The 13,492-nt window shown below is 35.9% G+C and overlaps 1 protein-coding gene across 5 annotated transcripts in view; it reads right to left on the bottom strand.

Annotated features, from left to right (window-relative positions):
• The window catches only part of ATG5 (autophagy related 5), a 114,040-nt gene continuing 100,548 nt past the window's right edge, over positions 1-13,492 (bottom strand). For 3 of the 5 annotated variants that reach the window (XM_024755647.1, XM_024755654.1, XM_024755664.1), the window contains one exon: positions 18-772. In XM_024755647.1, the coding sequence (XP_024611415.1) occupies positions 636-772 (137 nt within the window). In that variant the 3' untranslated portion in view covers positions 18-635. Of the gene's footprint in view, positions 773-849; positions 910-13,492 lie in introns of those variants that run through there. The other 2 variants (XM_024755661.1, XM_024755662.1) reach the window with 2 other exon arrangements.

Below are 13,492 nucleotides of genomic sequence, written 5' to 3' on the forward strand. Positions count from 1 at the left end.
GTTATTAAATGACAAAACATATTTAGAGGCTTTATTTAAAAATCTCTCACTGTTCATTATCAAAGTTACAAGATTGCATACCAATAGACAGACTGTAAACATAGGAAATTTTCATTAAGGAAAGATGGGTTTACTGTAATTTGATCTTTTACAAAAAATTACTGAAAGTTATTGATAACAGAATTTCTCTTTTACTTTCTTAAGTCTAATGCTCTTGAAAATTAAACCAATGTTTCCACTCCCTTGAGCTAAAGTTCAACCATGGTCACCTTAGGAAATACCCCTGTTTATTTGTTAATCAGAAATACAAATTGAGTGGCACATATTTCCATTTTCTTCTTAGGCCAAAGGCTTCAGCTTCATTATATTTTACAAGAAAACAGAAGACTTGCAGTGGTCCTGTAAAGTCTTTCATGTCGCAGCTGAGGTTTAATGACGGCAGCGGAGGAAAGCAGTGGTGATGCAAAGTAAGACCAGCCCAAGTGCCCTTATCTGACATGGAATCTTTTTCCTGTTTGGCTTGTAGCAGTGTTTCTGGTCAGGCTGCCTCCACCAAACCTGATTGAAGCAGAAAGGTGACATGCTCTGGTAAATCCTGTTTAACGGTGATTCCATTTAAGCAAATGGTTGATCCTTCAATCTGTTGGTTGCGGGATGATACTAATATGAAGAAAATTATCTGGGTAGCTCAGATGTTCACTCAGCCACTGCAAAGGTGTTTCCAACATTGGTTCAATTCCATGAATCATCACTTGATTCTTTTTTCCCCCATCTATTCCAAGAAAGAAATCCAACAATAATCGATAAGAGTCAAAACAGTTGAAGAAAAAATAATCTGTTGCCTTTGAGAATCCTCAGTGAATTAAATGGATTTTACTGCTTTAACAGGTTAAAAACCTGGTCTGTTTCCTGAGCAGGAAATGTGGACATGGAGAAAGTTCAAATGTTGCAATATGTATCACCCAAAACAGAAACCTGAGAGTTACAATGAATTCTGATAAAAATTCTGTTGCTATATGTGAAAGTATTCATTCTTTCTTAATTACTGTGCTTACCTAAGATTGACGTTAATGAAACCACAGTGGAGAAAACAGCCCATTGTACCCACTGACCAAAATTTATTTTAGTTACACATTAAAAACTGTACTATACAGCTATTAAAAATGACAGGTGGGTGAAGTAGGTCAATACATATTTAAAACATACAAAACAGAAAGGTGTCTAGAAGTCATCAAGAATAAGAGCAGTGTTTAGGAAGATGTTTAATAAAACAGATGGGAGCTGTAAGTTAATTTTCAATAAAGCTGTTCATATATGTATGAGAAAATTTTAGGGACTATTAGAAGAATAGTTAAAGTTTTAATGAGAAGCAACTGGGAGTCTGACTCAGGGATTTCTGTTTCAGAGTACTGAAACTTGATTGATTTTTGTTAACACCCATTCGCTAATTAAAACGTTGCTGAAATTCACGCTCTTCTCTGAAGTTCAAATTTTATTACAAATTAAATTTAAGATTAGTTTTGTGTCTTTTATGATTTTTGTATGATATACTGACGATCTTTAAAGAAAACGGAAGCATGCTTGGTTGCTACAGAAAAAAAAAGAAAGTAAAACCAAACTCTTTTTCTAAAAACAGAAAACAAAATAAAACAAAACAAAGAACCTTCAAGAAACTTTGTATCACTCCTTTAGCACAATTCTTGGTTTGTCTCTTTTAGTCTCTTCAATCTACAACGTCTAAATCTCTCAGCTTCCTGGACACAGAAGACAGCAAGGAAACAGGGAATTCATGGAACTGTATGAGAAGGAAATACCCTATTTTTCCTTTCTGCTCTGTTCAAAATGACTTTTGCATCCCTAGTGCTCAAATGTCTAGGCAAAATGGGCTGATGATGTATGGTGATAATGGCTTGGCTGGCACCTGAAACAAGAGACCCTTTTAAAGAAATATTTAAACTCCCTATTAGAGGCAGCACAGTCCTGGGCAGTGACAGTCAACAGATTGACAATGAGAGGACACAAAAACACTAGAGAATTGCTAAAAGAATGCCAAAAATAAAGACCTAACGAACATATTATCAACCCCAAAGATAACCAAATAAATGTCTCCAAAAAACCCTGAAACACTGTGTCATAGCTTAAAACAATTTTGGAAAAAGATATCACCTTATAATACTACTAACTTAAAAAAATTCTCTCATTGTTTTGATTTGTCCACCAATCTTTGTTGCATCTATACATACTTTTTACACAGTTGTGATCACAGTATTAATACAATGATTGGTTTCCATAATGATGTGAATCATTTATAACTAAAAGATTAAGCTATATACAGAATACTATAGAAAGCACAGTATTAGTACTTTGAGAAGATTTTTAAATGTTGATATTCAAATGGATAAGCCCTCAGCTATCTGGAATGATTCATACTTTGTAAGTTCTAGACTGCCAGGGTTTCACTGTATTAAATCTTTCTTAGAATATTTAAAAACATTTCCGCTGTAGTTCTCTTTATATTCTTGTATATTTCTTTGAAATACCTTAATAGTCTCAGAATCTTCCTCCTACTTAGCACTGAGTCAAAAAAAAAATTAAAGAGCAGTGGTGTAAGAGTCAAAGTTCCTTATCTGTAAAGTTCTTCCTTAAGCAGTGTCACCTTTGGATACTACGAAATAGAGCTGAATATCCAAAATACTCTGCCTGAAGCAGCATGTAAATGTGGCACACTGACGCATGGTGTGTCTGAAAGGCAAAAGGCTATAACCCTGTTACACAAGAGGACAGTTTAAGAACTGTACAGCAGAAGCTGGAGAACATAAGCACAATTCAAACACTTTGTAAAACAAACCCAATAAATCACGTTATCAGAAACCTGAATAGGCAGCCCTGATTCTCTGGTTTAACCTGGGGCCACTTTTAATCTGGAACATAAACGTGTCGCTAAGCACAGACAACTAAGCAAGTGATGTCATATCCCTCAACACAACAGTTTAAGATTTTAAATATATAATTTGGTCACTGCTTACATCTGTCCAAATATTTCACCTGTGTATATTTATCTTTTTGGTTTTCTGACTTTCTCTGATGACGTAACTCTCATCAGAAGGATTCTTACAATGGGACAGCAGTTTCCTTGAAACTCTTAAATAATACTTCTCTCTTATTTATCACTGTATCCTCAGTGCCTAGCGTGGTACCTGACAATAAGTGTTTTCAGAGCTTGGATCATTTTGCTGCTGGTAAAACACACTATCAAAATTAATGTTTTGAAAATAGTTTCTAATGACTACCACTACTATGTAGAAGAGCTCTACTGATAAAGACTGTTTTGGTTATTGAAACAACAAAAAGTCAAAATGTTTCCAAATAAGCCAAGAAGTATATATGCCATCACCAAAACTGATGCTACCACAAATAACAACAAAGCATGACTGGACATTTTGGCAATATCAAAGCTAACAAGACTAAATAGTAAAAATTCAGCAGATTTTTTTCCCCTAACAGAACGGAAACACTTGATGATACTGCTACTCAAGTAAATCGTGTTTTTGGTAAATATATCTTTGTGTTTCAAAATGGGAATCTAGAATTTAATACTTGGGAATAAGAAATATGTCACTACAAAGTAAATGACTCAGGAGAAATATGTTACTCCACATCCCACCCACTCAGATTTTTAAAAACGTTAGTCTGATGCTTTAAAGTAGGCAAACGTTTGAGACAGTTATCGAGTGAACTCATTCTATATGAAATTTTCACATACAGGGCACTTTTGGGGGTAACTTTTGATTTGGATATAATTTCAAACTTAGAGAAAAGTTGCAAGAATAGCACAAGGAATTCCTCTTCACCCAGAGTCATCAACTGTTTACATTTTTACCCCATTTGCTTTATCATTCTGTGTATATATATAACTACTTTCTGAATCATTTGAGAGTAAATTAGAAACAGAGTCCTTTACCTTTAAATATTTCAGTATATACTTTCTAATAAAAATATTCTTTTATATAACCATAGTACAGTTATCAAAATAAAAAACATTAACATTGATATTATACTATTATGTAATCATTTCAAATGTTATTAACTATCCTAATTATTTTTTCTCCAGTCTAAGATTCAGTCCAGGAACCAAACACTGCATTTAATTTTCAGGTCTCTATACTCTCCTTTAACTTGGACAGTTTTTAGCTTTTCCTTGTCTTTCTTAACCTCGACAATTTTGAAGAATACATGTCATTATTTTGTAGAATGTCCACATAGCAATTTAAAAAAACAACTCTTTTAATTCATCTTGTAAATATAAGGACAATCATTCATAAATACTTTGAGTTTGTGAATTAAGGAAAAGGACAGAAAAAAATAACAGAGACAAGCATTTTCTTTGAGTAGCAATTAAATTCACTTTAAGAGTTAGATGTTAAATCTAAAGAGATCATAAATCAATACAGAGGATATCATAATAAAATTTCATTTCTTATATTCATCTTACTTATAAGCCTCAGTATTATGAAAGATAAAAATGTAAACACATCATATAATGTTTTATTATCACCAATACCCTAATAAAAACAAACAATTCTAGCATCTACTTTAAAGTGAGCATTTTAGAGCTGTGTGACATTTTAAGAAAAATATATTTAGACAGATTTTGGCTGTATGATTAAAAGAGTAAGAATTACATATAGAAACAAAAAGAAAAGAAAGAAAATTCATATTAGTCAACAAGTCATTAATGAAAATTATGAACTTTAAAAAAAGACACAAATTGGGAGGGAGGCAACTTGAATTCCAATTCTGACAATGAAGGACTCTAGGCAGAACTCATCTCTTTCCTTATATATAAAGTGAAGATGTCTGTCTAGATCTATGGTTTGCAAATCTGGCTGACCATCAGAATCATTTGGAAGATTTTTAAAAATATATAACCTCTCCAGACCTGAATCAATCTCTGGGGTAAAGTCTTTTTTAAAATGTTCCCTTAAATAAATCGTATAATAATATGGGTATAGAATTTTTCTTCAAACAAAATCTTATGCAGAACCACAATATATAACACAGGTGAAGGTGGGGCAGCTTTGGTTGATGTGGGATTGAAGCCCGTCTCCCAAGTCCTGCTGCTTGCTGACTTACGATCCATGGCAGTTTGTGATTCAACACCATGGGTCAGTTTGTAAAGCACTGGTCTAAAACAGAGGATTGGTAACAAGTCTTCCAGTTCTAGTACAGGAGTCTTTTATGCAAAGACAGCGAACTATTTGAGTTTAAACCAGCATAATACACTAGCTTTTAATTCTTAGGCAAATCACTTAACCTTTTGAGTCCAGTTTCCTCCTCCTACAGTGTAGGTAAAGAATTCTAACCTCCAGGGTTTCAGAGAGGATCAAATGGGATATCCAAATAAAGCACTCAGCACAGAGCCCAGCACAGGGCTTGGACATAGTAGGCATTCAATAAAGTGAGTGATATACCAAAACGTATATAAAAACTGTGGATTTAATTAAGTGACTGGCATGCAAAGGGTGTGAGAATTTGGCCTCATGTTAACATACACTGCATTACTCAGACCCATTATTATGCAGTGTGGCACAAGGATTTTATGAATGTGTTAAGAAGAACAAAAGAGAGAGATGAGAACAAAAAAACCCAAAGGCTATCATTATGCAAACAACAAAATGAATGACATTTTTAAAAAGTCATTAAGCACTGTAAACCCTCTGGATAAATCTAGTACTGCTCTAAATATGTATATTCAACAGAGCACATCCTGGATAAGTCAAATGAGCCCTATTGTACTATGGTGATGTTACTTAATAGACTTTAGGTATGGTTCTTATTTTATTTTAAAGATGAAAAACTCAAGTAGGGGGGAAAAAAACTTCAAAAATCTTTGTTATACATTTTAAAGTATATCATTATTTGAGAACTTAAGAGTATGTGATGAATCTGCTTTTTAGAGATTTCTATTAGCAATGGCTCACAGCCTTCCCCATCCCAATCTGCATTTTAGCCATTATTTTTAAGCCAATTATTAACAAGGAATATGACCTAAATGTCTTTAAAAACAGGTTACTTGAGATTCTAGAGAGATGCATGAGTTTCACTCTTACTATTAATACGTGTAACTAAATATGTGAAACTTCTTTGAATTTAAAGGAAGCTAGAGAAATGGATGATATATCTTTAAGGGAAAGTGCTTTTTTTTTTTTTTTTTTTTTTTGCAGTACGCGGGCCTCTCACTGTTGTGGCCTCTCCCGTTGCGGAGCACAGGCTCCGGACGCGCAGTCTCAGCGGCCATGGCTCACGGGCCCAGCCACTCCACGGTATGTGGGATCTTCCCGGACCGGGGCACGAACCTGTGTCCCCTGCATCGGCAGGCGGACTCCCAACCACTGCGCCACCAGGGAAGCCCCGGAAAGTGCTTTTAATCAGAACATTTCAGATTAGTAACTTGTTTTTTTAGTTCACACTTGTGGATATGGAATAATAGAAATCTAAGGCCAAAGGTTGTAACCACTGTGTTTAGATTTGTGGCTTCACATTTATATTTTACATAGTTCAGCAGAAAATGCCTTGATTTGCTATCTTGGAATGTGTGATGCTGAAGGTAAAACTTCTGAAAACTATTTGATACTTCTGAAAAACAGAGATAAACATTTTTACTGTCACTATTCTGAACAATGTTGCCCTGACAAATTCTTTAACTTCTGATATGTTCATTAGTAAAACGCCAACTAATTGAGTCCATCGACATGAAAAACCACAGGCTGAAATCTGAAGTGCATACATCATGCTGAAGGATTTTGACTCAGCTTCAGCGATAATAGTCAGTGAGGTCAGGTCAAAGAGGGTTAAACCAAGCCAGGATATAGCCAAAGGAATACATCAAACGCTGATTTTAAAAGGGCAATTAATCTTAGACAGAAATGCTTCCTGGGGAATGAGATCTCAATCTTAAGAGCATACTACATGATGTAGCAGTAAAAATGAACATATACAAGCTTACAGAGCTTTTATCCTATGATCACAAACAGAAGGAGAGTGCTGTTTATCAGAGAAATACAAACCTATTTAAAAATACCTACATTAACTTCTTCCGGATCTATGCTCATTTAGTAGTATAGGTTTTAATGAACATAGAATATCACAGTTACTATATACCGAATATTTTTTCCCATGCGTAAATTTTATCTTTATATATATTTTTATTATTTCTGTCCAAAATATTACCAAAGCCTTGACTCTTAACATTTTGTATAAGATTTTTCAAAACATGTCTATGTTAATTCTTTCACTGACTTGCTTATAACCTTTATATTTCTTAATGAGGAGGTAATAAACCAAAATTTAAACTTAACCCCCCAAATTAGCTATAATTATAAAAAGAACATTGTATTAAGTGACTGTGAGACCATTTACATAAACTGATTAAATGCCTCCTGATAAGATAAAAGTGTGGTACAAGTTAGAAATTAAAACTTCTTCACTTCAAGAAACCTCCCGCCCCCAAAAATAAAACTTTGAAAATATAGGTTCAAATGTTTTTGAACTAATTTTATAAAATGATCCAGTAATTCTAGTTGGGTGTAATAGGGCCCGTTAATATTTGTCAATTATGAGTTACAGAATAGTTCAAAACTAATTGTTTTATTTAAAATACAGGCAGTAATTACACTGTTTATATATGGTCAGATTAAGGTCTCACAGGACTTGTTTTAACGAAGAGATGACTTGCTTTTAACTGCCTGCATGTGTTATTATTTTGTTAAGGGAATTGTTTTCTAGTGCTAAAGATGAAATATTAATTGTGTAAGATCTGTTCCCACTTTTCAAAGAGTCAAGTTAATTCATTTAACTTCTTGGGATCTAGATAAAGGAAATCAGAGGCATCTCCTGACAGGCCCAGTAATCCCATCTTCACTAACGGAGAATAATGAAAATAATCAGTTTATTATTCCTTTCATTTTAGAAAAGACATATGTCAATGGGTTAAGTCATTAACAGATTCTGTACCACCAAAATTAGTCCATGTTACCCATGTGTTGGGACAAAGCACAGAGATGGAGGAAGAATCAAACAAACAAGGCGAAGAGTTCGATTCAGTTTAGATTTGATGACATAACGATACATTTAAGAAAATATATTATAATTACCAAGTTTAAAATAAGCCTCATAAGTTACTTCTGTCCAGACTTGAATATAGTAGATCTTTGTTGATGAGGGCTACATTTGAAGAACTTCTTGTATTACCACTGTGAATGACACTGTATCATTTCTTTTACACCCAGAGAGAGAAAACAATGAATAATAGAGAGTGTTAGGATAAGACTGTAGTCCAATGACCCAGTCCCACATGGCAGGCTCACAGTACCTCAGTGGAGTTACAAATGGGCCTTCCAGGGTTATTTGTGAATAGCTGAAACTTCAAATAAATATGTGATTTGTTGCTTATAGTCTTCAATGAAAAGCTTTCACTAGCAGCAACACTTCCGGACCTCTTGCCTTAAGATTTTTCCTTTTTAACATATTTTAACGAGTATATGCTAGTCCAGCTGGCTGCAGGGACTATGGAGATAAGCTTACTTATGTCTTACCAGAGCATTCCTAATCACATCCAGAAGGTAACTTCTGAAAAAAGTTAAAAACTCAGTAGCATGGAACTCTTGCCATAACCTGAGGTATAAGCGGTTCCAACATCAGTTTACATTTAGAGCTCATCCTACATCTCTATCTTCGGTGCAGAGGCTGAATATCAACACGTACTTATCTCTGCAGAGTAGGATTATCAACAAATGACAACAGGAAAAAATAAAACTGGTTCTTGCTAACTCCACTTGGTAAATTTCTTATGAGTACGGTTATTTGTGAAAAAATACTAACAAAACCAAAAAATGTTAATTGTAAAACTGTGAAAAATATTAGATTATGAAATCTCACTTAAACAAATCTTTTGTTCATTTAAACCCTCCAACCATCCTATCAGGTGCGTAGCAGGTAACACCCTTATTTTATTGAGTAAGAACCATCAAAAAAAAGCAACTACTAAATGATCTTCTAAATCAATCAATCATACCTTTGCATGAAGGTACAAAAGGATACTAGAATGAAAACAAATTTTAAATGAGTGAAAAAAGAATTACTGAAACTGTAAAATGATTATTATTCTTACTCCTAAACCCTCATTCTGATGAAGTTTGGGGTTTGAAGGCTTCATGTTTCTGTGGCATGAACTGGCAAATTGAAATGCCACCTCTTTGGGGGTCAGTGTCACCATGCTGACAAAAGTGCCAATTTGAAGTTCAAACTTCAAATTGAAGGATCCGCCTTGGAAGAATAATGTGAGATTTACATGTTTCTTCTTTTTTTTTTTTTTGCGGTATAGATGTTTCTTTTCTCTAATTGCTTTATGTCTGAAAAAAGCTGTTACAACAAACAGCTGATTCACTTTATAAAACAATCTAATCATATGCTATGGGGCTAAGGAGAAAAAAATGTGAATGCACCATCTTTCCTTACTTTTTATAGAAACTATTCTGTGGTTTCTCATAAAGCATGTCAAAAATAAAGCAGTATAATTTTCAAGTTAGACTACCTAAATGGGATATTATGACTCCCTAGCCTCAGCTGTTAAAATTATATTCTAATGTACTGACAAATAAAAGATTTGTACTAATAAAAGATTAGTACAAATAAGATTTGTACTAAAAAAGATTAGCACAAATAAAAGATCTGTACAAAAACATTAGCACAAATAAAAGATGTGTACAATAAAAGACTTGTACAAATAAAAAGATTTGTACTAAGCAAATAAAAGATCAATTTTAGTCACTTAGTTCCTCAATACTTTCCCCCCACATCTGACCTCATTGAAAATCTTGTCCACATTTATGGGAGAAAAGTAGAAAAATAAAGCTAGTCTTTCAGGAAATAGAGTAGGGACATTTTAGGTCAGCATTTCAGACTAGACATTACCCCTGAGCAACCAGCCCCTGGCTAACTAGTGAAGGATTCTACTACAGTGGGACACTGTGACCTGGTCCCTCCTTTGCAACTAATTTCTGCTCATCTTTTAAGACTTAGCTCAGTCTTTACTGCCTACTCTGGAATGGATAAGACAATAAATCTTCCTACTATCTTTTGCATATCTCCATTCCTACACATATCACATCTGTGCATCTTTCTGTCCACTCCAACTGGACTAAAGTTTCTTAAAAGCAGGGACACCTTAGTAACCCCAGTGTCAGAAGACAGTATGATGTGAAGAAACTGACGAATAATGAAAGCTACAACATCAAATGGAACCCAAAAGTTAAATGGTAGTTGGGAAGGGGCTCAAAGAGTAAATAAAATCCCAGGAAGCAGGGCAGAAATGGAAAAAGGCAAGCAGCAAGAAGACTGTACTTGCTGGTAAGAGAGATGCAGGCAACCCTGACTAATTTGCCACTGAATGTAAGCCTTTCCCTATACACACACTCCATTTGTACAATACCAAATATAAATTCAGGATTATAAGAGCCCAACTGTTACAGAGGACTGATCAACCGGAACTTTGAAATAAACTTGTAAGAGTGAGAATGGGGCTTCCCTGGTGGTGCAGTGGTTGGGAGTCCACCTGCCGATGCAGGGGACGCGGGTTCGTGCCCCGGTCCGGGAAGATCCCACGTGCCGCGGAGCGGCTGGGCCCGTGAGCCGTGGCCGCTGGCCCTGCACGTCCGGAGCCTGTGCTCCACAACGGGAGAGGCCGCAGCGGTGAGAGGCCCGCGTACCGCCAAAAAAAAAAAAGTGAGAATGGACATTATTATTTTTATAACCCTAACTTACTAGGTTTTTATACATTACATTAGAAAACTAAGCAATGAAACATGATTGGGCAAAGCTTATAAGATTTTTGTATTCTCCAAAGTAAAAGAATAAAAGCTATGATTTTTAGTTTTTAAAAATTTTTGTATGTTGTTTCTAATGGGCAAAGAAAGAAATTTCACTTCAAGCCTGCTACAGAAGCTTAGCTCTCTGAGTCATTTTAACTACTGCTGACACCACAGAAAAAATTTACCTGAGTTCACCTTTGGTTACTTCCTGTTACCTTGGCTAACTTATCTAGTCACTTACAAAACAAAAAAAGAAACACATAAAGCAGCTCATCATTAGTTATAAGAATAATGACCTAAAGCACGTCTTCATGCATATTAGTACATTCTACCTTCATATGATGAAATAAGGCAGAATTCCTTCATGCATGAATCACTTGTTGTAAGGAATAGTAGACAATGGTGCCACATAACTTTTATGAAGCACTTTCTCCTGTAATCATGTGATGACAGCTAGTTCTTATCCATACACACCCAATCTTAAAGTCTTTCACTTTCAACTTAAGTTGGGTGCAGGTGTTTCAAAATGCTTCACTACGGACAATATCACAGGTGTACTGAACGAGACAGTAATGTTTTTTACTGAAAGAGTGACTTGATGTTTTGAATACTCCCCATAGATCCTGAAATGACTGACAGTTATTTTCCAATGAGGTGACAAAAAGAAGAGGCAAATAAAAGTTTTTCCAAAGATAAGATACTGGTATTAGAAATGTGGCCTCCTCCTGGTATGAAATGTACCATCAAGAGTACCTCAAAAGTATACGTACTATTTACATCATTTCAATGAAGTATGTGTATGGTATGTGTATGTTCCCTGATGGATACAAGCATGTGACAGTTTGGGTGGGAAGAAGTCTGTCACAAAAAGATATCTGCCTAAGGGGCAGGTTAGTGGATTAATGCTGTGAGTGGCTACCTCACTGCCCTCCCTTTAAAAAGGACCCAAAAAACAAGGGGAGTCACCTTGTGTATTATTTAGGAATGGATGGGCAGGTAGTGCAGGTTAAAAATTTAGGAGAGGGCTTCCCTGGTGGTGCAGTAGTTAAGAATCCGCCTGACAACACAGGGGATACGGGTTTGAGCCCTGGTCCGGGAAGATCCCACATGCCACGGAGCAACTAAGCCCGTGCTCCACAACTACTCAGCCTGCGCTCTAGAGCCCACGAGCCACAACTACTGAGCCTGTGAGCCACAACTACTGAAGCCCATGCGCCTAGAGCCCATGCTCCACAACAAGCCACCGCAATGAGAAGCCCGTGCACCACGACGAAGAGTAGCCCTCACTCGCCACAACCAGAGAAAACCCGCATGCAGCAGCAAAGACCTAACATAGCCAAAAATAAATAAATATTTTTAAAATGTTCTAAAAAAATTTAGGAGAGAATAAAGAATCTTTAAAGGAATAAAAAAGCCTCACAAATGTATGCGCCATTCTTGTGCAGGACCACAGTAACTTTGTATATGTACTGTGATCTGGGTGTAGGAATGGCAAAAAAGCACTAAGGTGCATTCTGACAAATGTGTCAGCTCAAACCATGTGACTGCTTATCATTTACATGTCAGAATGTCATAGACAGCATTTTCATAAAATCAACAAGAAGAGTAGCCAGAATTATACACAGGAACACTACAGTAACAACAGCAGCTCAGGTCCCTAATATCACGCCACAGAACACTGAAAGAAAAGTGTAGGTCTTGCGTGCAGGCCAGATTAGGTACTAAACACAAATCATAGAATAAATTGAGTTAGGAAAAAGCAAACATTTCAGAATGTTATTTTAAAGTAAACAAAAAAGTGAAAAGATTGAAAAGGTGAAAATGAAAATAAATGGTAGCATAGTAAAGTGGAAAAACCAATGGACCAGGAGATGAGACTTGAGTTCTAAACCTAGTTCTACAATTAAGCAGCTAAGAGACCTTTAGCAAATCATCTAAAAACGAAGAGACTGGGGCTTCCCTGGTGGCGCCGTGGTTGAGAGTCCGCCTGCCGATGCAGGGGACACGGGTTCGTGCCCCGGTCTGGGAAGATCCCACATGCCGTGGAGCGGCTGGGCCCGTGGGCCATGGCCACTGAGCATGTGCGTCCGGAGCCTGTGCTCCACAACGGGAGAGGCCACAACAGTGAGAGGCCCGCGTACCACAAAACAACGACAACAACAAAAAAAAAACTAAGAGACTGAACCAAAATAACTCTAAGGTTCAACAGTTATATGATTCTTTAAAGATGTCAAATACAAAATTAACACCCAACCAATTTCTTCCTGCTCTCCCTCCACTAAGGTTTTGTCTCATCATTCTGTGGATTTGTTGATAACTGTGCTGCCAGTTGGGGGGCTAGCGCCTTATAGTAGAACAGTTTTATTAAGGTTTTGAGTCTTATTGTGATGTTCTCACTCAATAGTCAAGGATGTTATAAAGAAGTACATTTTATATGACAGTGTTCTGGAAAGAAGATTGTCAAAAAACATCTAAGAAAAGTACAATCAGGTAGCCATTTCAACATTAAGCTTTAGCTTAAATTTCAATTTACTCTTAATTAATAAAAGCATTTTTCGATGTTCTTTAAAATACTGCAAAGTACTCAAAAAGAAAGAAAAATACAGTGCAGAGAAATGAATAAC

This window comes from Neophocaena asiaeorientalis, unplaced genomic scaffold (genome assembly GCF_003031525.2).
Source record: "Neophocaena asiaeorientalis asiaeorientalis breed wild unplaced genomic scaffold, Neophocaena_asiaeorientalis_V1.1 scaffold105, whole genome shotgun sequence".
Taxonomy (NCBI): domain Eukaryota; kingdom Metazoa; phylum Chordata; class Mammalia; order Artiodactyla; family Phocoenidae; genus Neophocaena; species Neophocaena asiaeorientalis.